This window comes from Engraulis encrasicolus, chromosome 17 (assembly GCF_034702125.1).
Source record: "Engraulis encrasicolus isolate BLACKSEA-1 chromosome 17, IST_EnEncr_1.0, whole genome shotgun sequence".
In the NCBI taxonomy this organism is placed as follows: Eukaryota; Metazoa; Chordata; class Actinopteri; order Clupeiformes; family Engraulidae; genus Engraulis; species Engraulis encrasicolus.
In genome coordinates, this window is record NC_085873.1 from 53,194,376 (window position 1) to 53,221,085 (window position 26,710).

A 26,710-nucleotide genomic window follows, 5' to 3' on the forward strand; every position below is an offset into this window, starting at 1 on the left:
TTTAGAAACTGGAATGTCGACATTCGCCCTGTCCTGCAGTTCAATTTACGGTCACTAGGGGCGTCTAGATTTGTACGGCAGCAATGGTGAGGAATCTTTTGAAAAGTCCTTGTTCCGGTTCGTGATCCGGATCGCCACCAGAATTTAATCACTTGTTCCTTGGGTTATTACCAACAAATCCTGAACAGGTCACAATCACACTTAAGAGGCTCAAAGTTAAGGCATCTGGCCCTGATGGTGTCTGTGCCAAATTACTGAAAACCTGTGCTGAGGAGCTAGGCCGGCCACTACAGTTCATTTTCAACAGAAGCCTAGAGGAGGGAAAAGTCCCTACACAGTGGTAGACATCCGGTCTCATCCCAGTTCCCAAAAAGCCACATCCCAAAGAGCTGAACGATTTCAGACCAGTTGCCCTCACCTCACACATAATGAAGACTTTTGAACGTGTGCTGTTGACCAACTTACTGAAGCCCCAGGTCCAACATGCTCTTGATCCCCTGCAGTTTGCCTATCAGGAGAGTTTGGGAGTTGAGGATGCTATCCTGTATCTGCTACACAGGGTGCATTCTCACCTGGACAAGAGAGACATGGCTGTGAGAATCATGTTCTTTGATTTCTCAAGTGCCTTTAACACCATCCAGCCACTCATGCTGAAGGACAAACTGCTGCGAATGGGAGTGGAAACAGGACTGGTGACATGGATAACTGACTACCTCACTGGGAGGCCCCAGTTCGTCAGGCTCGGCGACCATACATCCCAGACTGTAGTCAGTAACACGGGCGCGCCACAAGGGACGGTGCTCTCCCCTGTTTTGTTCACCCTGTACACCTCCGACTTCAGCTACAACACAGAGACCTGTCACATGCAGAAGTTCTCTGATGACACTGCTATTGTGGCGTGCATCAAGGATGGACAGGAAGGAGAGTACAGGGAACTGGTGGAGAACTTTGTCAGATGGTGCCAGGATAATCAGCTACAGCTGAATGCCACCAAAACAAAGGAGATGGTGGTCGACTTCAGAAGGACCTCCCCGCCACTGGTGCCTGTCTCTATTGAGGGAGAGACAGTGGAGACAGTTGACACCTACAAGTACCTAGGTGTACACCTGGACAACAAACTGGACTGGGCTGCTAATTCAGATGCTCTGTACAAGAAAGGACAGAGCAGGCTTTACTTCCTAAGGAAGCTCAGATCCTTCAACGTCTGCAACAGGCTCCTGCTGATGTTTTACCAGTCTGTCATGGCAAGTGTCCTTACCTATGCTATCGCCTGTTGGGGAGGTAGTATTAGGAAGAGGGACGCGGGGCGCCTTGACAGGCTGGTGAGGAAAGCTAGGTCTGTGGTGGGCATGGAATTGGAGGACCTCACTACAACAGCCGGAAACAGGACACGTAGCAGATTGGACTTCTGGCCAACCAGAGGAGCGTATTCAGCTACAGACTCCGGGCCTTCCCCTGCCGTACAGACAGACTACGGAAGTCATTTGTTCCTAGGGCCATCCAGCTCTTCAACACCACACAGAAAGACACAATGAAAGAGATTGTCATTGGTGACTGGACTGCCTAAACCACCCCCACCCCCTCCCGATTTTTTTCTCTACTGAACAGCTACACTTCACCCACTTTTGAGAAATAAGGCTACATAAGATTTTACCCATGACTTGTATAATAGTAGTACATTGTCATTGTCAAAAAATGCAGTACAGTGAATAATTTCTGTTTACAACACAGTTTCATTCGTCCCTCATGCAGGGGTCTGGGAAACAATAATAAAACAAAATAGGAGCAGAGATAAGAATTTAAGAGCACTGTGAAATTGTTAACGCATAGACAAAAAGGGTCTTAGAGGGTAGGCTATGCCTTTTCCCCCACACATATCTGTAGGCGTACACATTCTACATGAGGGGTGCTGGTCACAGGGCCAGTTTTTTTCCAAATTCCTCCCATTAAAAGGGCTGAACAACATATTACACATTTATGTCTATATTCACATTCATTACACATTAATTACCTCCGCCAGAAGGTTATGTGATCGCCCTATTTCTGTGTTGGCATGTCTGTCCGTCTGTCCGTCTGTCGCTCTGTCGCTCTGTTCGTTCGCTGCTATTTCGTGGCCTGCCACAAGGTGGCCGAGGTGAATTGAGCAATGACGGGGCGCGCCTGTGAGGTGGATTGATGGACAGTGACCACACAGCCAGAATGTATTACGCGCGGATGTGCTGTGCCTACATGGCTGCGTAGCCAATAGCACACCAAATGATATATAATAGCCGATATGCCGACAATATGGCACACGTCGCAGAGTTTATTGTTCTCCGAGTGTTTGCCCTGTCAAACAAATCAGCGTTCGCGGAGTTAATTGCTCTCCGACTGTTTCCCTGAAGTTTACGAAGGTTGGAGTTAACAACGGCAAACAGTGTTTAACAGTCAACAGACAGCGCCAAGGAGGGAAAGGTACCCAGTTCTCTACATGAAGGTTAAATAAAGTTGTGTGGCGACAGTCACCTCAAAGCCAAACAGAATGCACTGCGCGCGGATTTGCTGTGCCTGCATGGCTGAAGCCATAGGTGCGTCAATAAATAGCACCCAAACATAATGTAAATATGTAGGCTAATTCATGCATATCGTCACAACTTTCGCGGAGTTAATTGTTCTCCGAGTGTTTTCCATGTCAACCAAATCAGCTTTCTCTCGCCTGTTGAAGTTTGTAGCCCACGGAGGGAGGGAAAAATAGCCTAACAACGGTGAACAGTGTTGGTTATCAATGATGAACAGACAGCGCCAAAGAGGGAGCGGTATCCAGTTCACTACATTTAAGGTTAATCAAAGCTTGTGTTTGACAGTGATACCAAATCGTTCTCAAAGGCCAAGGTGCCCCCGTAGTCATATCATTCACTCTAGGCTATATTATGGATTGATATTAATAGCTGCGCTATTTAATATTGTGGCAAAACAATTATGTGATGAAAGGCATAATGCTTCCAATCATCAAAATGTTTATAACAACACAATGAATGAACAATGACACCAGGCTACAGTATAGCGATGGGATACAATATTTTCCAAATTAGGGCCTATAGCCTATGGCATGACCAATCACATTTGCCAATCACACAATGGCAGGTGAACTAATGAGAGACTTTTTTAAATATCTTTTTTATATCTGAATGTTTAATGTGAAATAATCTATTTATTTATTTTTGTATGCTACTAGACACCTAAATTTCCTTCGGGATTAATACATGTTACTCTCTACTCTACTCTACTCTACTCTACCAAAGCTAACCAGGTGAAGTGACATAAGCCTTAGCTAATAAAAGAGACACATAATTTGGTTAAAATTGAATGTTCACTTCTCTGAACACTGTACACCTAGCCTATAAATAGCTTAGGCATGCATGGATTACACCACGACATGTCACAAATATTACAACCAAATTCAGCTTCCTTGGCGGAGGTTTGCACTCTCTGGGTGCATTTCTAGTTTCTATATGCAGCCCGATGTCTCCTCTGCTGTGTCAATGAAGGTCTGTCACCAAACTCATTACAACTGTAAAACAAAGCCTAGGGAGTGTTAGTAAACTCATCCCAACTGTCCCTTCTCTGAAGGTTTTTTATATTGCTCCCAAACCCAAGTAAACTACAACAACTTGACTAGGCTTTTGATCCCTGTCTTTCAAGCACTTGTGGTTCTCTCTATAGCAGGGGTGCCCAACCTTTTTTTAACCAAGATCTACTTTTGAAGTTGATGGTCTGCCGTGATCTACCAAGTCAAATTCAAGGATGTCAGTATGAAAATTTAAGACCACCATTTATTAATCACCATTATTATGAACAAAATGTTTTCAGTAGGCTACTATGGCAGTATCTTTTCAGTGTGTTTTTAAAGTGTGTTGAATAGCCTATCTTTACAAAGCAATGCAGCACTGATAGTATGCAGAGATAATTTCAGTCATACACAAGTCATAAACAACTGAAACAATTTCAAAAATGATAAAAATTTGGTATATAAAAGGCACATAGGCCCTGTTTCTAAAATAGGATGAAGCATTATCATGCCTTCAGTGGTATAGGCTACAAATTAAAAAGGGCTCAGAAATTCACCGTTTGTTATGGGTAAATAGTAGAGAGAGAGAGAGAGAGAGAGAAATGAGAGAACTCATTGGATTGGTTAACACCCCTGTTAAGTGTGACTTCTTCTATGAAGGTTTTTTTCAGCTCTCTGGGACAGTAGCACAGCAAAGGCTTCCTATTGTGAGTTTGGCCAATCGTTTTGTGCACAACTGGAGCAAGAAACAGCACAAATTTAAGTGAATTCCATACATGTCAACAACTAACATTTTCCTTACACGCGGCACGCGCTGTAAACGCAGTTAGCGATGATGCATGCGACTAGCGATTTGGACGAAGATCCTCGCATATCGGCGTGTCATAACGCATCGTTGCGCACATGTACCCTTACGGTCACTTCCTAATGCTTTCCCCTCATTCTGTGTTACCATGGGACTACTTATCTAACCAATACAGATTCTATAGGATATTTACTCCAGGAGGAAAATGCGAAGGAAATTCAAAATCGTAATTCAAATCGTTTTTAACAAAAACGGATATCATTAAAAAAACATTTTTTTTTTTTTTTTTTTACATTTTCGTAAACTATGGCGGCCAAATAGTTTCCTCAATGTATGGGAAACACTGCTGGACTATCTCAAACACTGGAAAAGCTACTGTGAACTGCCTTATTTTCATTTTTTATTATTTTTATTTTTTAACTGAGGGACTTCTACAATGCACAATCATTAGAACTACTTTGGCTCTTTTATGTGTACTGAACACTTTTATCTTGACTTTTTGTGTATATGTATGCAACATGATGCCCTACAAGGACCTTGTGTGTGTGTGTGTGTGTGTGTGTGTGTGTGTGTGTGTGTGTGTGTGTGTGTGTGTGTGTGTGTGTGTGTGTGTGTGTGTGTGACAATGTGTGTGTGTTGGGGGGGTGGGATGTGTGTGTGTGAGAGAGGGGGGGAGAGGGAAGGAGGGAGGGAGGGAGAGAGAGAGAGTGTGTGTGGCGATATACTTTTACTGTAATGTGCATTTATGTGTATATGTTCTTTGTGTATGTTTGGATTTGTGTATTTATGTAAGCTGACAGACACCTTAATTTCCTTCGGGATCAATAAAAGTACTCTACTCTACTCTACTCTACTAAGTTACGTTTAAGATTGTAATTGGTCTATAAAATCTTGAACGTTTCTACAGTTGTAAGAAACGAATGAAAGAATGAACCTGAAGATGCACTAGGCGAAACGCGTTGTTCGCTACCAAACTAAAGAAAGAAAGAAAGAAAGAAAGAAAGAAAGAAAGAAAGAAAGAAAGAAAGAAAGAAGGTTCGAGTTAAGCAAGACTACTCTGAGCACAAAATAAGTGAACTGTATAGTGTAAGCACAGTGTAAGCATTAGGCTGTAGTGTATTGGGTGTAGATCATGTAGGCAAACATGTCAAAATGTGAACTTCATCCAATTCCAATTGATATGTCAATTCTTAATTTCACCTCTACAATATGTGGGGAATCCTCTGTTCATCTTTATGTCTACAGAATACAAACAAAACAGATACATCAGCTGGTTTTGCTGATGTCTGAAATTGAAGACAAAGAAATTGCACAGTCTTTCCTGGATAAAGTTGGGGGAGACCTCAGCTCTTGCACTTTGACCAAGGAAGTGCTTCTGATCCTGCTGCAGCGTAGCTCTACAACGCTCACTGTGGACTACAGGAAGTGTGAGATCCGAGAAGAGAACACTCTAGAACTCCTTCCTCTGCTGGGCAGGATACGATTCCAGAGGTAGAACACACCACGGAACTCTTGAAATTCAAAATTACAGCTGAAAATTGTGGAAAATAAACTTTGTTCTATAACATACATTAAATACGTCCAGTATTTTCATCTAAAATCATGTAAATTTCTCAGGATGTCGTGCAAAGAGTGGGACAAATACAGATTATATTTTAGTTGGTAATGAAGCATTGAAAAGAATATGAGCCAAAATTTGTGATTCCACAGGCCCACTCCAGGCTTCATGATGTCCATCATCAGACAGATCTACCAGACTTGCTCTCCCCACTATATCAGCAGCCTGTTGAGATCCACAGACAACTGCCTCAATCTGACCACCAGAGTCCTGGATGCTGCTGACTCCACTGCCCTGTGTTACACATTGCAGCACAGCCAGGGTGTCAAACTCAACCTGATGTGGACCTCCACTCCAGAGGGGGCACTGGAGAGTATTGTGCCACTCCTTAGCAATGTGTCACACCTCAGGTTCTCATGATTTTTTTAATCATATGTAGCCAGTTAATCTTCTATTCACTTCTCCATTTTCTCAAAGTGGCTTTATTATTTGAAATGTTTTTTTTACTTGTGTATTTTGTTAAAGGGTTGCCAATGCCATGATGATTTTGTTAAAAATCTATCCGACCTACACTAACAGGTTGAAATAGAGTAAAATAAGGCCCGTTATTTTTATTTTATTTTTATTTTTTAATTTAAAGCCCCACATTTGTTGAATAGTTAAGTGAAAGTTTAACCCGTGCCTCATTCTGTGAATGGTTGTATAGTATCAGCCCCTGCACTGGTGTGCTATAGAATATCTCTTGCTGTCACCATCTCAATGTGTCATATAAACTTCCCTCTGCCTTTACCGACTTCAGTCCCAGACACTGTCATCTATTTGCTTCCAGTGTTGACAGGCAGCGGCTGCTGAGGATCCTCCACTGCTGTGCCTCCTCAGATGACCAGCAGGGGGCATCGCTAGCTCTTCTTCAGGCCCTACAGCACACACTAGACTTCTCCTGCTCCTCTGCTATGGACCTGACTGACGAGACTCAGGAAGTTCCCATGATGCATCTGAGAGCCGAGGATTGCCGGGTCATCGCCATGGTGATGAGTATCAACAACACCACCAAAACCCATCTCATGCTGCAGGACTGCCATGTGGACGAGGCGGGATTGGAAGAGTTGTTCTGGGTTCTAGAGACGGCCACTCTACGGTAAGAGGACTGGGGTTCTTATGGTCTCACATGAGCAAATGCAGGTTCACACAGCTACAGAGTTCATATGTGATGTTGCAAAAAGGTAAAATGTATCTGCTCAGATATGGTTTGTTTGCTACAAACTCTGAAAAATACAAAGTATCTGTCTGTCTCTCTTCCTCTGTCATGACAACAAACACAGCTTGACAAATACACAGAACCTTGCAAAGCTTCTCCTTGTCAGTCTGTCTGTCTGTCTCTCGCTCTCTCTCTCTCTCTCTCTCTCTCTCTCTCTCTCTCTCTCTCTCTCTCTCTCTCTCTCTCTCTCTCTCTCTCTCTCTCGCTCTCTCTCTCTCTCTCTCTAGGTGCAGCAAGGCCCAGTTGCTGCAGTTCCTGGCTCTGCTGGGCGTTGGCTCTGAGAGCATGTGTGTGAGGAGAGCCAACTGCCTCTCTCTTGCTCTGGGGAGGGAGGTGGACCTCAGTCACATGGTGCTGGACCAACAGGCCTGTGGGACCCTGGCGCTGCTTCTAGAATATTCTGAGGAGCTATCGGAACTGGACCTCAGCCACTGCCAGCTGACAGACCGCTGCCTTGAACCTCTGCTCCCACACCTGCACAAAACAAAAGTCTTGGAGTAAGGGTCATTGTTGTGTGTGTGTGTGCGTGGATGGGTGCGTGTGTGCGTGCGCAAACTCCTGCATTTTTTAATCTTGCACTGATTCTTGAGAAAGTGGCTAAAACAGGTTGTAATGTTGACAGAAAAAAATAAAGTGAATTACAAAATTATATGGTATATCCTCGTAGACTAAGGTCTTGGCTTTTCAGAAATGCACAAGGCCAATCTCCCCATTATGTATTTTTTTCAGAAATCAGGCTTTTCTCCGATCATACGTTGTTTTTTGTCAACACCGTCAGACACAATTAAAAGTTATTAAAATTGTATTGATTTGGTTGCATATGTATCTGGAGTTTTTAAGTGATTATGTGTATTTTTTGGTTCACACATATGCCTTTAAATGTTGAAAATTCACTTTTGTTCTATTTTAATACTGTTTCATGTGTTCTAATTTTAAAATATGTACCGTCATACGATGCTTACTTAACGCCTAAATACAACAAACATTTTTTTTGTAATTTCACAAATATTCGTGTAGGCTTAAATTGGCTATTACTTTGATATTTCAACAACTCCTAAGGAAAATGTTGTAAGCACATTCCTTTAAAATGTCCAAAAATCCTTCTTACGGTGGTGACTTAAGAACTGACAGTGGTGACAGTAATCTGAGAGTGGTGAAAGTGGCCTAATTAGTACCTGCATTTAGCAAAATAAATAGCCCTCTCAAGTCAATGGCATCTTGCATAAACACTTTATTTTTGTGTGTGCACAGTATGAGCATGTGTTTTTACTTCATTAGTTAGATTACCTAGGAAGTAAGCCACTGGTTGTTGAAAATGTGGTAAAAACAGCTTTTAAGTTGTTCAAATCCAAAATATAGAGGTGTATTATCATAGATGTAGGTCTTGGCTGTGCAGTGAATGCATTGGCCAAACTCCCCATGTTTAACATTTTTCATAAAATGGGCTCTTTCTTGTTTTGTCAACAGCGGCAGACAGAATTAGAAGTAAAAACACATGTTTACTGTATTAAAGTGAATTACTTTAACAATTCAACATAACTGTAGATACTTATTGTATGCATATTCTTAAAACATGTCAAAAACACGTAAAACGTGTGTTTTTTGGTGAACTCCATCAGATGTCACCACCGTCAGGTTTTCTGACAAAAAAACCTCCAAATGCACCTCAGTGGTGGCTAGAGTATCATTTTGGATCACAATTATTACTAACATGCCTAGTAATGTTTCATTAACCAGCACAATTTAGTATAATATGGAACAACATGATGAGCAGAACAAAATCTGACGGTGGTGACATCTGACGGTGTGAGACAAAAAAGCACTCTTTTAAATATTATGCATTGTTTGTTCACATTAGCCATTTCATTTTCGCTCTGTTTCTTGGGTGCTTCATACCTTTTCTGAAAAAAATTATATTTATTAACATTAATGTAATACAATACTATTAAAACCCCCGACGGTGTTGACAGTTTATGGTTGGGACAGTACCAGTGTCCAAACAAATTAACAAATTGAGGACAAAATAATAAACTTACAGGAGCTTCAGTGATGGTGAAGTAGGCAGTACAGCTAAAGGTTTGAAAAGGGGTCCTCAGTAATGAAAATTACCTTGTGCATACCTGATTTTATTGTCTTTTAGAAAAAATCTGACGGTGGTGACCAATATGCTGGACACATTTTCAGCAATCAGTAAATAATAGTAAATATTGTTTTACATCCACTATGTGCACATCTGTAGAACCACTTTAATATGGTCTTCCACATCATGGTGATATTGTTCAATTCTGTTAGTGATTTTTGTATTTTAAGTCAATTGAAATGATGATGCCAGTCCTTGGGACAGGCGTTTTTACAGGGTGTGGACAGGTTTATAGCCATGAAAAGTAATAAAATTACACTTCAATATTTCAAACAAAAACGTATTCGTGTGACAGACCCCTTGGCCATTACCTGGGTTCATTTTGTTTGTGAAAATTTAGTTGATTTTCAACAGAATTAATATTTTACTGCAGGGACATGTTTTTGCCAAACTTTCAAGAATCAGTGCCTGGCATATTTAAATGTCTTATATTCACATTTGTTTTCATTTTTCTTTGTCATGAATGTCAACAAGTTGTTGAAACCTCTCTGGTAAGGCCATCTTTGTCCCATTCTTACAGTCTCAGTGATAACAACATCACTGACATCGGGGCTCAACACATCTACAACGAGGTCAACTCAACAAGCTCTGTGTCCACTGTGAGGTAAGTACATAAGCATATCCATATACAGTGCAGTGCGCAGAAAAAGAGATGGATGAAGATGAGTTAATATGATAAGACAGGCAGGCTCATTCTTTTGAAACTTGGCTGTTGGTGTTTAATTAATGTTAAACTAATGTTAAACGAACGCGAAGTACACCGAAGTGCTCCGAGTTTGTGTTTCAGAACTCAGATTTGAGTACCCATTCTATTGCAGTTTTCTGAGGCGGAAGCCAGAGTTTCCGACAATCGAGTGTCAAAAGAATGCGCCATTAATGACCGTTCAAGTATGCTGATGATTAGGGACTGTTTGTTTTTTTATTGTTGGGGTCACCGGAGGAAAATAGGGGAGGGTTTGGGTCATTTATTAACCCATTGATGCCTGATGTTGCGTTGTGCAACATTAGCCCTGGTGCCTGGAGCTGCTTTACGCAACATTCAGGCTCATGAGATTTGAGACAACTTTATAAAAAAATCTCTGTTTGTTTGAGATGAATAAACACATTCTAATGAAAAATGAGGGTCTTAGCGTTTAAACGCAACTTGATGCATATTTTTTATGTGCTTCACAGAAGCTGAGATATTTAGGTTTTTATAGGCTGAGGGCAGCTTTTCTTAAAAAGGGCTCAGGCATTTAGCACCCTTTTTTGCAGGTGCCCTGGGTGTCAATGGGTTAAAAAATAAATAAATAAAAGAAACTTTCAATGTAACATAATCTCCAGGAACGACTCCTTCTTTTATTTTGCTAAAGTTGATCACACTCCAAAATAGGTAAATGTACAGGGTGATGGAACTTTTCTGTAGGGGAGGGTCGTGCATTTTTTGACAAACAAGGGTGGATATCTTCCGAACCGAAGGCACAAACAATAAACAGTCAACAAACAACAAACAGTCCCTTACTTTAATTTATTTATTTGTAGTTTATTTGGCCGGGACAATGCAGTGCACATTATTACAAAACTGACATGGCAAGGCCAAAACATAGCTTGCAGATGTGAGTACATAAAAGGTTTGCAGCTAGACTAGATAGCTAATTTGCAACCTCGAATGCCAGAGAGCCAGTGGCAGGTAAATAAAAATCACTTGTGCGTTCATTGTGTCTGCAGACTGTTCAACAACAACATCGAGAGAAAACACCTTTACCAAGGAGACAAGCGCTTTGAGCTGTGGTGAGCTGGTCAGGCCTGTCATGTGATCTGGGGTCAGAGCCTGCCCATATTTCCTGTGACGCTGCAAAACATGTGACTTCCTGTGACGCTGCACAACATGTCACTTCCTGTGACGCTGCACAACATGTGACTTCCTGTGAGGCTGCACAACATGTGACTTCCTGTGATGCTGTACAACATGTCACTTCCTGTGACGCTGCACAACATGTCACTTCCTGTGACGCTGCACAACATGTCACTTCCTGTGACGCTGCACAACATGTCACTTCCTGTGACGCTGCACAACATTGCACCAAAGAAAGTGGATGTAAGAAGAAGCGTCATTTTGTTTCTTTTCCGGTATCCACTTTATGTCGGGTGAACGCCCCCTTAGGAGACCTTCGGTTAGGAGACCTTCGGAGTCCTGAGGTTGAGAATCAATGAAGTCCCCTTAGCGCTGTAGATGGCGGTAGCGCACGTCTTGCGTAAACACCTCAAAAAGAGAAGAAGAAGTAGGGGACAACGCCCCCTTAGGAGACCCAACTTGAGCACACGCTTTTGCATTGAGTGGGCGTGTTTTGCGATATCTTGGTTTGATTCAGTATTTTTGATGTCACTTCCTGTGACGCTGCACAACATTTCAAGATCAAGTCAGTCTGACCACATAGGCTATCTCTGGCTTTTCAACGTTCCCTGAGCTGGGAAACACAGGTACGCCACTTATGAGTGAAATGGGACTTCACTCTTTGCAGAAAAACAAAACAAAACAAGGGAAACACTCAGGGGAAATGAAGTGGACCAATCATTTTGTCATATTTTGTATGTATAGTTTATGTAGTTTTGCTGAGATGTGTTTAATATGTTGTTACCAATGCTGCTGATGGGTGTTTAATGTGTTGTTACCCATGCAGCAGATGGGTGTTTAATGTGTTGTTACCCATGCAGCAGATGGGTGTTCTAGTTCTAGTCTTTTGAAACCGAGTGTGCTGTAAAAATTCTGTACATACAGTATAGTGTGATGCAGCACACCACAGTTACAGTTTTGTCTTTGTCCTCTGCATTGATCAGAGATCGGATGTTATGTTTGAAACATTGACTTTGGTATTGGTGTTTTGTGTTTACAATAAGATACAATATAAACTCAGGGAAACACAGATGTCATACATATAGTTTTGTAGAAATGGTGCCAAAGTGTATTCTACAGTTTCTGTATTCTTTTGTCATCTGTGGAAGCATTGTCAAAGTTGTGTAAATAGTATATTGCATGGCAGCATGGTCAAATTTGTGTGAATAGTACATTGCAGCATTTTCAAAGTTGTGTGAATAGTATATGGCAGCAGAAGTGTGTTAGCTCTCTCTCTCTGTCTTCTGCATTGGCCAGAGAACAAGTGAGTCGATGTCGCTCAACAAGACAAGGCATTCAGTGATCATTCAAATATTTTTGGTGTTTTTGTATGTCATGGAGAGAAAATATCCATTGCATGTATGTCTCATAAGACATGGGTAAGTAAACAATCTGTTTTTGTATTTTTGTATTTTTTTTTTAATTTTGTGGTTTGAAATGTCTTCACCCTTCAGAGTGACATTGTGAATAATGTGTTGATAGCCATGCTGCAGATGTATGATCCATCTCTATTCTTGGTGGCAGAGATATAAAAGGTACTATATACTCTATATATAGAAATATGCAGCATACTCTGTGTGTACTAATTGTATTTGCTTGGGATGTTGGCTTGATTATGTCCTCTTTTGAAAGTCGCTTTGGTTATAAAGCGTCTGCCAAATGTAATGTAATGTAATGTAACCGCAGAGATACACCAGCGGCGATCTGAGCGAGTCGCGCAACGGAAGTAATTGACTTTGTATTGAGTCGAGAGACAATAGCGATTCTGGAGACTAGAGCGATTTGCGCGACCAGCGCGACAATTTGAAGTTGAAATCTTTTCAACTTTCTATGACGCGGTTCGGCGACAAGCCGCGACAGCCAATGACTGTATAGAGGTCAGTGACCACAGCCAATGGGAATGCTTGAATGCTTTGTCTTCTGCCTGTACGGACATACTCTAGTCTCCTCAATCTCTCGTATCGCTTGCTGCTACACTCTGTCGCTTGAATCGCGTCGCCGCTGGTGTATCTCTGCGGTTATGCTGTGTGTTCTCTTGTTTTCTCTTCACTTCTGAGAGAGCAAATGAGCTGCATTTGTGTTTATCAAAGTGTTCCTTTCTGTCGTAGAGATAAGTGTGCCTTATATTTTTCTCATGAGTGAAGAATGCGCTGTATATACAGTCAGGTGTTGCATTACAAAACATTGACTTTTGGAGTGGTGTTTACACACAGCAATACTGACTCTCAGGGAAACACAAGTGTCATAATGCGATACTGATTTTGCATCTGGCTGAAACGATTGTACTATATATACTGGAGTTGTAGTGATAGTGTATTCAACCTCTATTTCTGTAAAAATGTGTTCTGTTTAAGGTGTGATGCAGCATACATTTTGGTCCCTCTCTGTTCTCTGCATTGGCAAGACATTGCCAAATATGAACATTGATGAGAGAAAAAAAGTAATTCAGAATTAAAACAGCCACGTAAACATGCCAATAGACTACAAGTCTGGACTTAAGGGTGAGCTGACATTGCTCGCCATGAGAAGCTCAGCTGGCCGCTAACTGGTCTCATAGGACTCAATGTTAACTGCTAGCTTGGAGGTACAATTTGCACTGCCGTACCCAGAGAACAGTTGAAAGTACAGGAGAATGGTAAAACCCCATTTTGTAACTCAAGGGGAGGTGTAAAATGAGCTTATTTCAAAAAATGGGACAGTCTCACTTTAAGGGTGAGCTGACATTGCTCACCATGAGAAGGCACTGGCAGGGATTGATCATAAAAATGTGGTGATTTTTTTTTTTAATTGCTTTTTTCCTCCATGAATACAATTATTATGAATGCAGTGTATATCGTGGTAAGCAATGTGGCCATGTGTACATGTACGTTTTACCTTTTGATTTTGCATTTATTTGTTAAGTTTCTTTTAAATGTATGTGAATACAGTTATATGTGAACATTAATAAATGGAGGAGATGCAAGTTTTACAGCCATGTAGAGGTAGTTATTTGTTATGACTTACAATGTTAATAACTCTCTGGGAGGAAATGGGGGTGTTTCCTGCAGTGACATTTCACTTCAGAGATTACTGTTTTACCTGCAGAGGGCGCCAAATGTACAGAACATCTTGTGTCAAGTACTTGTGATTTTGTTGTATACTTATTTGCAACTTTGACTTGACATGATGTTGCACATTTTGTATGTGTTTGGTTTCTTTTATATTTCACCTAATACATTTTGTGAATTAGTATTCATGAATTGTTGTGAATTAGTATTCATGAATTGTTGTGAATTACTGTTCATGAATGGCCATCATCTCCAGCCGTGGGAATTGAAGGGCCACAATGAAATTAGAATGTTGGCGGAAAGGTTTGATGTCGCAGGCACCCTCCCACTCAATCATAAGACATAATGTAAGCTAGCACTTTTTGGATATTTCATTCCTGCACATGTTGGGTGAGAGTACTGTTTTGGATTTAAAAGTTGCCATTCTTGCCGGCTCTCTTTGGTCCAGTGTATCTGGCTCAGCAGGTTGCATATGGCTCCTGAGTCTGAGTGAAAAGGGTGGACTGTTTCTTTAAGTGAAAAAACACCCAGACGACAACCGCAATCAGTATTTTACCAACAGTATTTAATATTGAAAATTGCATTTACAAAGACACTTAACTCCAGTATGGCATGACAAAACCAGAAGATGGTATAGTGCATGTATTTGTATTTGTATTTTTTTTTTCTATACCCTTCAAATAGTCATGATTAGCACAAGCCAGAGGCCGATACCAAGAAGCTGTTTCAGGAGTAAACCAGGTGAAGTTAAGAGGTAAATCATCTAATGAAAGATCCTGGAGTTCTCAATGTCTTAAGAACATGAGGACTCCAGGCTCTTCTATTAGACGATTTACTTAAAGGGACAGTTTGGTCAATTTCAACATGCAGTTGTATTGCTCACGCTACCCTTGACTTGTCAGTACCTGGTGATGCCACATTTTTCGGCTCAGCCCTTTCCGAGATATGAGCAATTCTAATGGGGGCAGCGTTTGTTTACATTTTTAAAAAATGAAACATAGGCCAACTTCAAATATTTTCCCAAAAGGTACTGCTGTTTGCTAGTTGTCTGCTGATGTTTTATAACCTTTTGGATGTTTTTGGGAATAAATAAAAATGTTTTTTTGAAATGTAAACAAAGAGCTGCCCCCATTACAATGACCAGGATCTCGGAAACGGCTGAAGAAGAAGAAAAAAAAATCTCAGGTTCTGACAAGTCCAGGGTAGTGTGAGCATTACAACTGCATTTTGAAATTGACCAAACTATCCCTTTAACCTGGTGGTTTAAGTACCTGTTAACTTAACCTGGTTTACTCCAGGCTCTTCTATTAGACGATTTACTTAACCTGGTGGTCTAAGTACCTCTTAATTTAACCTGGTTTACTCCTGAACCAGCTTCTTAGTATAGACCCCTGATTAGCACAAGCCTGGGGTTGGCACCCACAACACAGTTTGACAAATTGAATGAGGAAAGGCAATACACAGAGGGGAGACATCTGGCTGACAAGCTACCAAATCAACTCCGTACATCTCACCAGTGCTGAGCACAATGTTAATGAAAAAAAATGTTTCTACAGTTACGTAACAGTGAGACAATGCAGGGCTGAGGCCATCAGTAAACCACCAAAAAAAGCAGCATTTTGCGGTCAGTTCAGGAAATGGGAATTCCTTTGGTGGGTGGACGATTCTTTACTTGGACACGGAGCACTGGGAGGAAGTCAACTCCTTCCTATGAGCGGGATGCGTTTGTATGCATACATTTGATGGGTTTAGGTCAACGCGTTGAAGCAGGTGGCGGCAAGGTATGAACATCTCCGTAAACCCCTCATTTCAGCACAAAAACGAGTATTTCATGTCACTTTTTTTTTCAGTAGGTAGACTACAAAAAAAGAGAAAAGGATATAGTAAAATGACTTCCAGCTCCTAAGGCTCCTAAGGCTCCTAAACCTTCAGGGGGGACAAAAGACTGAGTTTGTTCCTGCCAGTTGTAGGGCACAGGATAAGGATATGTTGTGCATCTGCAGTAGGCTATATTGCAATCCAATCACTTCTGAGGCAAATGTACAAAACCCTGTTACTGTGCTTTTGTTCTCTGTGTGTGTGTTATATACAGCTCAGAGTCATCTAATAAGAGAGTTACGACACTCCCATAGATCTGAATGGTCCATTCTTTCCACAGCACTGGCGGCTCATGGAGCCTTTTACATTTAAATCGCCATTGACAATAGTTCCAGGAAGTAGTTAATTAGTTCCAGGAGGTGGTCGTAGAAAGTGCAGTGAAGGTAAATGTAATTAGTCTCTACTTAATCTTTGCTATGTAATGGTTCTGTCTCAGTCTCTAGCGAACAGAAAGCTGCTGTCTAGAAATAATTTAATCTACGTGAATCACATCACCAACAGACTTCCAGGAGCCGGGTTGTCTTAACTCTCTTAATAGACGGCTCTGATACAGCCTATAAACTACGGCCCTGCTTTAGTTTGAACTGCTTTCCACTGTTATTCAGTGAGTGCGTTTCAATATGTGACCTCGCCTCCTCCACTTGCCTCCTCCACTTGCTTCTCGTCATGATGACATCACTGACAACAGCATTATATTTCAATATCTGGCAAAAGCTCAATTGTAAAGTCTTTTTCTCATTTGCAATTGGGATGGTGAATGAAAAACAGTCCCTCAAAACTTGTTGTGGCGAGGCTGACAGCTGGGAAACTTTATCGTTTTCTCCACGGAGGAGGGGCCAGAAGGCGGGACGAGGAGACAAGCACAAGTGGAGGAGGCAAGGTCACATATTGGGATGCACCCAGTGTCTACATTTAGAAGGCTGAACATGGTACCCTATACCCTACTCCACTGACAGATGGCTGAAGCATTGGATAGTATACAGTTGCCCCCTGCATATGTTCACTGCTGAAGTTAAAAATTCATCATTATTGTACTGTACATTTTTGTGCATAAGCATCAGCTGGCTCTGTGCCAGTTTAAAATGGATGAACACCATGTCTCCATCTGTGACAATGTACAACACATACATCAGCCACAGCACAGATAACGGATTTTTAAATGCCTTTTACTTAATCCTATATCCTGCATAAATACAATTTTGTCTTACTAACATGAGGTTAGAGGCTATAATCGCTGAAAATATATTTATCATCTAAAGAATTATGGCACTGTTTTCATGCAAACAGAGATGTAGCATAAAAGCAGTGGTGAAATTCCAAAATATATTATATATTATATTGACTGTGTGGGCGCTACCAGCACCAGGACTGTGGTATAACACTGTTGTAATGGGCTGGATGTATGTAATAATATATACAGTGCAGATGCAGACAACTGCTAATCCAACTACTGCTGCTACTCCTTGGCAATTCTGCAGGACAATCTTTGACGGTCAGTGTGCTTGAGGACGTGTGGTGCTATGGTTTCAGCATCTTGAACATCAGTCGGTCGTCGGTCTAGACCACTGGCGTGTATAGTATTCAGGTCAACAGTCTGGGCAGAGGGGGCTGTGCGTGTGGGTGAGGCATTTGAAGGCCTCCGTAGCTGGGTGTGTATTACGACTGTATGGCTATAGCTGGTTTACCCCATACCAGGAAGAAGAAGACAACAGAGGTATTCCTAGAACAGAGGCCTAATACTAAGAAGCTGGTTCAGGAGTAAACCAGGTTAAGTTTAGAGGTAAATCATCTAATAGAAGACCCCAGAGTCCTAATTTTCTTAAGGAAATGAGGAATGCAGGCTCTTCTATCAGATGATTTTCCTCTCAACTTAACCTGATTCATTCTTGAACTAGCTTCTTAGTATACCCTCCAGGGTTCAGTGGTAAACCTGGCTATGTCAACCTACAGACAGTGTGCACCTGCTGAAAGATAGCCTGCAGGCCATCATTTAGTTAAAGGTGCACTGTGTAATATTTTCAGTAGTTTATTTCCAGAATTCATGCTGCCCTTTCACAAATGTTAACTTTTTCACAAATGCCACCACCATTAAGTTCTAATTATTCATTATGAAAATTGCACTTTTCATACATGAAAAGGGGGATCTTCTCCATGTTCGCCATTATGAATTCCCAGAGATAGACATTTTTTTAGCTGCAAAACCTCCTGTGCTTTGGTCATGCTAATAAATATTACTTTATTATTTAGTAAATATATTCATGAAAAGATCTATTTTGGCAATAGGCATCCCGTTTTCAATGTTGCAATTCCTCCTCTGGCCACCATCCAGCACAGTGCACCTTTAAAGCAATGAGGACTCAGGGCCTATATACGTATTAGCTGATTGGCCACTTGCTACAGGTTAACGTAACCTGGGGTGCATTTCTCGAAACCATAGTTGCTCACCGTGTTAGCTACTTTGTTGTTTACAATGCAATTTACCCATTGGAAACCACACAAGTTGCTAACTGGCTAACAACTACGCTTTTGAGAAACGTTTCCCTGGTTTGCTACTGAACCGACTTCTGGGATTCCCCCTCAGGGCAGTGTTGCCAGATGTGTCTGACCAACTCCCGCCCAAAATGCTCTCAAAAACCGCCAAAATGCGCTAAATTCCGCCCAAATTCAACAAATTACATTGACTTTTATGGGCCCAAAACGGCTTATAAAAAACGCCAAATGGCCAATTTTTCCCGTCTTTACCCGCAGACGCTTGTCCCAAGTAGCCCAATTCGGCAGGCATCCGCCCAATCTGGCAACACTGCCTCATAGCTTGGACATGAATACTAATCTCCATGAGACGTACATGTGTTTTATTCTCAGTATCTCGGCGTCAGACCTCCACCTCCTGTATTTCCTAAGTCACTGAGGAAGGGCTTGGCCTTGTAACAAAAGCATTTTTGCCACAGATAACAAAACATATTCTCAATGAGACATACTTACATTATCAATCAGAGTCATGAAGTAGAAGACCTTACATACATTTGCATAAATACATCAGCAAACATTCACATAAAGGATTTTTTGTCTTAAAAGGTTCTTGATGGACGGCTGAAAACAGCATATAAATACATTGACAATAACGACTGCTTTACAAATTTTACATGGAATGGTCTGAAATGCTTAATTTGTACGTTGCAGATTAGAAAAGCAAAAAACAATATATTACAACAACAACAAAAATGAAACAGTAACCAAAGCAAGAAAACAACGTGGAAAACCAAACTTAAATAATGTAAAATTCAACGTCAAAATTGGCGGAGTAGCTCTAGTATATGACAATATATTACAGCTGGGTATGATATTTTAGTTACAATGAGGAGGAGTGCATAGCAAAATAGAAGACAATTTAATTCAGTGATGAGGTAACAAACCTCCTCACCACCGGATATCAAAAACAACATAGAACAAGAGTTTAAGGCAGATCACTTATTCATTTAAAATTGGCATAGTCTGAAAAGATGTCAACAAAATCCTGTACCACTCTGTAGCAGTAGTCATACTGTTCCTGTGAAAATAAAATAAAATACCATTAGTTTCATGGTTTTTAAAAAAAAAAAAAAACACAAACAGTTAGTTTCATAGTTTTATGTCGGTTAAGGCACAGAAGTAGCAACTGTGTATATGATAAGGGCAAGGGGGTGTTCAATTAAACAATGGTTGAGAACCACTGCTTATATTCATTTACAAGCAATTTGTAAATGTTTGTGGCTTTTGATAAATATAAAATATTAACATATTATATTTCCCACTCATTTACAAACATTTGTTTATTTGTAAAAAAAATAATGAATAATAATGGCAGTGTCTTTGATAGCGGGGCCTTACCACGGTCTGCACCATGTGAGGCCTCTGCATGCGCAGACTCTTCACAGTTTGGAACACATCCAGCAGCCCCTCGGCCTTCACACGCTCCAGGATGTTGCTCAACGCAATGAACGTACCTGTCCGGCCAGCCCCAGCACTGCAACACACAGACACGCGCACACACACACGCACAATATTAACCTGTCCGCCCAGCCCCAGCACTGCAACACACACACACACACACACACACACACACACACACAATATTAACCTGTCCGCCCAGCCCCAGCACTGCAACAAGTCACACACACACACAGAATATTAATTATGAAATGATGCATGCAACCTGATGATGCAACAGTTACACAGTTTGATATTTACAGAAATAAACATTTTAATGTGCATTTTAAAGTGCATTAATGGCGTATGTGGGCCAACTGTAATAGACATTTTGAATGGTCTCGCAAGCTGAATTTGGCTCCCGGATCTGATGGGATGGTTACTACCTGCTGTGGACTACAATGGGATGGTTAGTACCTGCTGTGGACTACAATGGGGTGGTTAGTACCTGCAGTGGACTACAATGGGATGGTTAGTACCTGCAGTGCTCTACAATGGGATGGTTCTCTGGGTATGTTACCTGCAGTGCATTATAATGGGATGGTTAGTACCTGCTGTGGACTACAATGGGATGGTTACTACCTGCTGTGGACTACAATGGGGTGGTTCTCTGGGTATGTTACCTGCAGTGGACTACAATGGGATGGTTACTACCTGCGGTGTACTACAATGGGACGGTTCTCTGGGTGCGTTACCTGCAGTGGACTACAATGGGATGGTTCCCTGACTGCTGCTGCTGTTTCTGCACCGCAGCGATGATGTCGATCATGCCCCGCCCCTCTCCTGGGATGCCGATCTCTGGCCAGCCGTGGAAGTGAAAGTGCCGCACCATCCTCGACTGCTTCTCCTGGTGGACCAGGACATACACAAACATCACATTACATTACATTACATTACATTACAATACACTACATTACATTACAAACCCCAACTCCGATGAAGTTGGGACGTTTGGTAAACAGTGAATAAAATCAAAATACTATCATTTTCAAAACATTCAATCTATTCATTAGATGGAGAATAGTGAAAAGACAACATATTAAGTGTTAAAACCGAGAAAAAATATTGTTTTGGGGGACATATGTACTCATTTCTAATTTGATAAATCCAACACGTCTCAAAAGAGTTGGGACGGGGACAATAAATGGCAGCAAATGTCGAGGAAGACTAAAAACAAAACAAAAGACAACACTTAACAGTTAAATACATTAACCGATGAGATGATTTTATATAAAAAACAGTGTTGATTCCTATCTTGGACATGATTTCACCAGCTTAAATGGTGGGTGTATTCCTTGTCATGTTTTGCCATGTTTTCCTTTCTGTAGTGCTTACAGTGTGACAGGTCTTGACCAAAGACCCACCATTTTATCACCTGCTGTTCCTTATGATGGAGCCAAACTGTTAAAACATAGTAGAGAATGCAATTTGACCTTACTATGTGGCAGTAATCGAAGATCTCCCTTCAAAATATAATGCATGAGTGGCTTTTCATGCTGTTTAAAACCCATTTATACCATTCAGCACTGTATTTCACTCTACAGATGAGTGAGAACATCTTAACCAATGCACTACTGCACCCGCATGCCATCATGGAGGCTGACTTTTGAAGTTAGCACTAACACAAGTTGGATGGTCCATTTTCACTGTTGCACAGGATGTGCAATGCTCTATTATTGTCAAAAAGAATGGACTTCTACAACTTCTGCTGACTTCTGTAAGCAAAGGGCAGTTTCCCATGTCTTCTGGGTCTATTTCAAGTGAGCTCAGGTGCTTAGGAGAATGTTACACCCCTGTATCATTTGCACGCATTAAGCATTCTTAATATGGTCAATTTTCAATAGCTCTAGCACTCCAGGAATTAGAGAGAGACTACAGCCAATATATATTTCATGATGTCATGAACCTATACAATGATTTTTGTAACAAAAATATGTCTTATATACACTCAATCGTGGTAAATCAAAGGGAATTCAAAAATGTATGTAATAACTATGGTAATTATTCCCTTTGCATCTTTAATTCTGAGTGACTCAGCCTCTCTGTGATGATCTTATACCTGGACACCTATATTGTCCGTCAGTACAATTCATTTTGAAATGTTCTTCTTTGTTGTTTTATCTTATTTGGATGTTTACTAAATTTCACTGATCCCCGTCCCAACTCTTTTGAGACGTGTTGGATTTATAAAATTAGAAATGAGTACATATGTCCCCCAAAACAATATTTTTTCTCGGTTTTAACACTTAATATGTTGTCTTTTCACTAATCTCCATCTAATGAATAGATTGAATGTTTTGAAAATGATAGCATTTTGATTTTATTCACTGTTTACCAAACGTCCCAACTTCATCGGAGTTGGGGTTTGTACATTACATTACACTTAGTTGATGCCTTAATCAAAGCAATTTACAGTTATATCTTAAGTACAGGGTATTGGTTACTGTTCCTGGAGCAATATGGGGTTAGGTGCCTTGCTCAAGGGTACCTCAGCCATGGAGTGAGATGAGCAAGAACAGTTCATGTGTGGTCTATGGTGGTAGGAGGACTAGGCAAGGCAAGGGAATTTTCTTTGTATGTATAGCCCATTTCATACACAGATGCAGTTCAACGTGCTTCGCCCTCTAATGAAGACGGAAGTTTCTCCATCGAAACATGTCAGGTAAAATAAACTACATGTCTGAAACAAAAGAACCTGAGAGATTTGTAAGGAACGATATCTGAAAGCAGTCAAACGCAATGCTCACCTGGCAATAAGATCACTATCCGAAAGCAGTCAAACGCAATGCTCACCTGCTCATATGGACACACTATCCAAAATCAGCTGAATGCAATGCACACCTGCCCATAAGCAACCCTCACCTGTCCATATGTGAGTACCAGGTCACTATCCGAATGCAACCCTCACCTGCCCATATGTGAGTACCAGGTCCCATAATGCACTGCTCACCTGTCCATATGTGAGTACCAGGTCCCATAATGCACTGCTCACCTGTCCATATGTGAGTACCAGGTCACTATCCGAATGCAACCCTCACCTGCCCATATGTGAGTACCAGGTCCCATAATGCACTGCTCACCTGTCCATATGTGAGTACCAGGTCCCATAATGCAACCCTCACCTGCCCATATATGAGTACCAGGTCCTGAATGCAACCCTCAACTGTCCATATGTGAGTACCAGGTCCCATAATGCACTGCTCACCTGTCCATATGTGAGTACCAGGTCCCATAATGCAACCCTCACCTGCCCATATATGAGTACCAGGTCCTGAATGCAACCCTCAACTGTCCATATGTGAGTACCAGGTCACTAGCTGAATGCAACCCTCACCTGTCCATATGTGAGTACTGAATGCAACCCTCAACTGTCCATATGTGAGTACCAGGTCACTAGCTGAATGCAACCCTCACCTGTCCATATGTGAGTACCAGGTCCCATAATGCAACCCTCACCTGCCCATATGTGAGTACCAGGTCCCGCAGGCTGAAGGTGTCACACAGCGTGTCCCCTTTAATCTCCACGGTGTAGTCCCCATACGTCACCAAGTCCTCCGGGGGCCAATACTGGAAGCACTTATCCTGGAGACAGGGGGGAGGAAGCAGCACACTGGTTATAATAATATTATATCTTTTATTATTTACTACGTTTTGTTAATGTTTAAAATATCTACAAATAATATATTCAGTACTGGACGCACTTATCCTGAAGACAGAGGGGAGGAAGCAGCACACTGATTACCACTCTTTCTAATAATGTACTAAATGTACTAAGTTTTATTAATGTTTTATAAAATATCTACAAATAATATGTTCAGTGCTGGACGCACTTAAGACAGAGGATGACAGTAGCACGCTGGTTAGCACTCTTTCTAATAATGTACTAAATTTACTACGTTTTGTTAATGTTTAAAATATCTACAAATAATATATTCAGTACTGGACGCACTTATCCTGAAGACAGAGGATGAGCACACTGTGTAAGTTACAACTGTGTAACACTTTATGATAATGGATGCATAAAAAGCATTTAGTAAAGACTTAGTAAATAATGAACAAATGTTTTCTTAGTCATTAACTAAGTTTTATTAATGCTGGTGGCTATAGCTTAGCCTGGGCGAAAAGCCGACTGTTGATTCCGTCAATCAGTCTGGCAAGAGCCAAGAGGAATCCGTCTCCGTGGATGGTGGGAGATGGACTGATCTTACTCTGCAGTTTACATTCATTAGAGTTCCGAATTCAAATGAAAAACCCATATTGTGCTTAATTAGCATGACTGTTACGATATAACGTCGCAAAAGCATAAAAATAACAAAACAAAAGTGTGAATATAGTTCCCTTAACCAATCAGTAACGGACCTCACGGGTGCGTTCTGCGTCACCACTCTCAACTGTTTGCTGATTGGCTTAACACTGAGAGAACCGAGCTCAAGGTTTTTGCCAGATGATGTGCGGAGCCAAAATCTTTAGGTGGAGTACGTCACCAGGCTAGCTATAGCTAGCTGTACCGTACCTGTTCCCTCTCCTGCAGCCAAATGTAATATAATGTAATGTAATGTAATCTAATGTAATGGAATGTAATGTGTAGTGTAGTGTAATGTAGTGCAGTGTGGTGTAATGTAATGTAGTGTAATGTAGTGTAGTGTAATATAGTGTAATGTAATGTAGTGTAATGTAGTGTAATCTAATGTAATGTAATGTAGTGTAATGTAATGTAATGGGTGGTGTTCAGGGCTGTAGTGGTCAAATTAGAGGTGGGTAAACTATGAATTTTTTGATCTGACAGACCGTGACGCGACGCAACGTGACGCAACGCGACACAGCAAACAGCAATGCAAGGTGTCGCGAATCTGTATGGCGGTCCTGGCCTTATTCCATGACATTATCAGTTGAAGTCATATTAAATCAATTAAATTTCAAATGTCAACAGTAAAGAAAAGTATGTGTAGAGAAAGAACTATCCAGGTTACAGTACATATGATGTGTGTGTGTGTGTGTGTGTGTGTGTCCTCTCGCACTACCTGTTTCTTCATCTCCTATTTCATCTTTCTCTGTTTCCTCATTCTCTGTTGGTACTCTTTCCTTTCCTCATCTTTCCTCTTCTATCTCTCTCTGATCTCCTGATGTTTCTCCTCTCCCTATGATCTCTGCCTCATTGCCTGTACCATCACTGCCTGAAAAAGTAGAATTTAAGAGTTGTGGGGCTGAGAACACCAGTTAAGCAGCCTGCCAATTACACTGACAACATAAGTTAAAGAATCACTCATAGGCTATAACTACCTATGTCAGCATAAATAGCCTATAGGCCTACAGCATGTTTTTTTTTGTTATATTGTTTTATATTTAGAAAATATAAGATTGCTATTTTTGTTTTACACTTACCAATTCAATGGCTGTTTTAAAAAAAATCATATGTAAGCCATCACATAAATCATATTTTTTGCGGTATTTAGAATGACAATTGACCTTTTATTAACTCCGCCAGGAGGTTATGTGATCGCCTGCTTTCTGTGTTACCATGTCTGTCCGTCTGTCGCTCTGTTCGTTCGCTTGTATTTCGCGGCCTGCCACAGGGTGGCCGAGGTGAATTGAGCTATGACAGGGCGTGCCTGCGAGGTGGATTGATGGACAGTGACCACAGCCAGAATGTAGGCTATTACGCGCGGATTTGCTGTGCCTACATGGCTGCGTAGCCAATAGTACACCAAATGATATAATAATAATATACAATATGGCACACATATCGTCGCAGAGTGTTTGCCCTGTCAACCAAATCAGCTTTCGCGGAGTTAATTGTTCTCCGAGTGTTTCCCTGCTCAGTTGAAGTTCACGAAGGCTGGAGATAATATTAATAACGGCGAATAGTGGTATAACAGATAACAGACAGCGCCAAGGAGGGAGAGGTACCCGGTTCACTAGGCTACATGAAAGGTTGGCGGAGGTCTGCACACTCTGGGTGCATTTCTAGTTTGATTTGCTATTCTCATTTCACCTTGAAGCACGAGAACGTCTGTAAAATTATTGTTGTAAAATTACACTGGTGGCATTGCTAGCTTTCGTGATAGAATGACTAGCGGTGGATGACGAGTGCAATACTGTACAAGGATAGCATGACTACGCATTAGCTAATCTGAAAGCTCGTTCTGTCATTGCCATAATTCGTCAAGTCAAACTTATTTATGAAGCACATTTAACGACTCATGTAAATTGATCTCTGTCAGTCTTACTTTGTACTTGAGGTCTTTTGCTGGCATCTGCGGAAGTTGAAGCACTGGATGGTCTCTTCAAATATCTCCTAATATCCATGATGACTAACTTTGAACAGGTAGGCAGGCAGGCAGGCAACACAACGTGTATGTGTTTACATATTCCCTGGATCCTGATTGGTGTCGCCGCCGCAGCCGAACGGCACTGATTGGAAGGTCACATACCCGAATACAGAGCAGATGAAAATGATTCCTACTAAAGCGTTAAGTATGTTCAACAATATTTTTTAAATGACACCAAATTTATTTTGGATTATTCCAACGGCAGATCACAAGGCGCAGGGAACTTTGACGTGCGTAATTGCCATTAAGAGCTACGTAAACGCAATTTAGAGGTGGGTAAACGCTATTAGAGGTGGGTAACGCTATTTC

At 41.2% G+C, this 26,710-nt stretch overlaps 2 protein-coding genes across 3 annotated transcripts in view; one reads left to right on the forward strand and one right to left on the reverse strand.

Moving 5' to 3' along the window:
- Window positions 1-5,609: 5,609 nt before the first annotated feature.
- LOC134466933 (uncharacterized) lies at window positions 5,610-11,945 on the forward strand. Its single transcript, XM_063220857.1, has 6 exons — window positions 5,610-5,843; window positions 6,063-6,320; window positions 6,740-7,048; window positions 7,396-7,665; window positions 9,829-9,912; window positions 11,016-11,945. The coding sequence occupies exons 1-6, from the start codon at window positions 5,635-5,637 to the stop codon at window positions 11,080-11,082; spliced, it is 1,197 nt and encodes a 398-aa protein (XP_063076927.1). The 5' UTR covers window positions 5,610-5,634; the 3' UTR covers window positions 11,083-11,945.
- A 6,992-nt stretch (window positions 11,946-18,937) lies between these two features.
- The window catches only part of ptprea (protein tyrosine phosphatase receptor type Ea), a 154,172-nt gene continuing 146,399 nt past the window's right edge, over window positions 18,938-26,710 (reverse strand). For both annotated transcript variants that reach the window (XM_063220858.1, XM_063220860.1), the window contains 4 exons: window positions 23,529-23,654; window positions 20,768-20,919; window positions 19,974-20,109; window positions 18,938-19,653 (listed from right to left, as the gene is read on the reverse strand). In XM_063220858.1, the coding sequence (XP_063076928.1) occupies window positions 19,579-19,653; window positions 19,974-20,109; window positions 20,768-20,919; window positions 23,529-23,654 (489 nt within the window). In that variant the 3' untranslated portion in view covers window positions 18,938-19,578. The remainder of the gene's footprint in view (window positions 19,654-19,973; window positions 20,110-20,767; window positions 20,920-23,528; window positions 23,655-26,710) is intronic.

Bases quoted from the DNA above. Each gene is read 5' to 3' on its own strand.
- LOC134466933 (XM_063220857.1), top strand. From the start codon at position 5,635: ATGTCTGAAATTGAAGACAAAGAAATTGCACAGTCTTTCCTGGATAAA. The intron at 5,844-6,062 runs GTAGAACACACC...GTGATTCCACAG, and splicing joins GGCAGGATACGATTCCAGAG to GCCCACTCCAGGCTTCATGA. The intron at 7,049-7,395 runs GTAAGAGGACTG...CTCTCTCTCTAG, and splicing joins CTAGAGACGGCCACTCTACG to GTGCAGCAAGGCCCAGTTGC.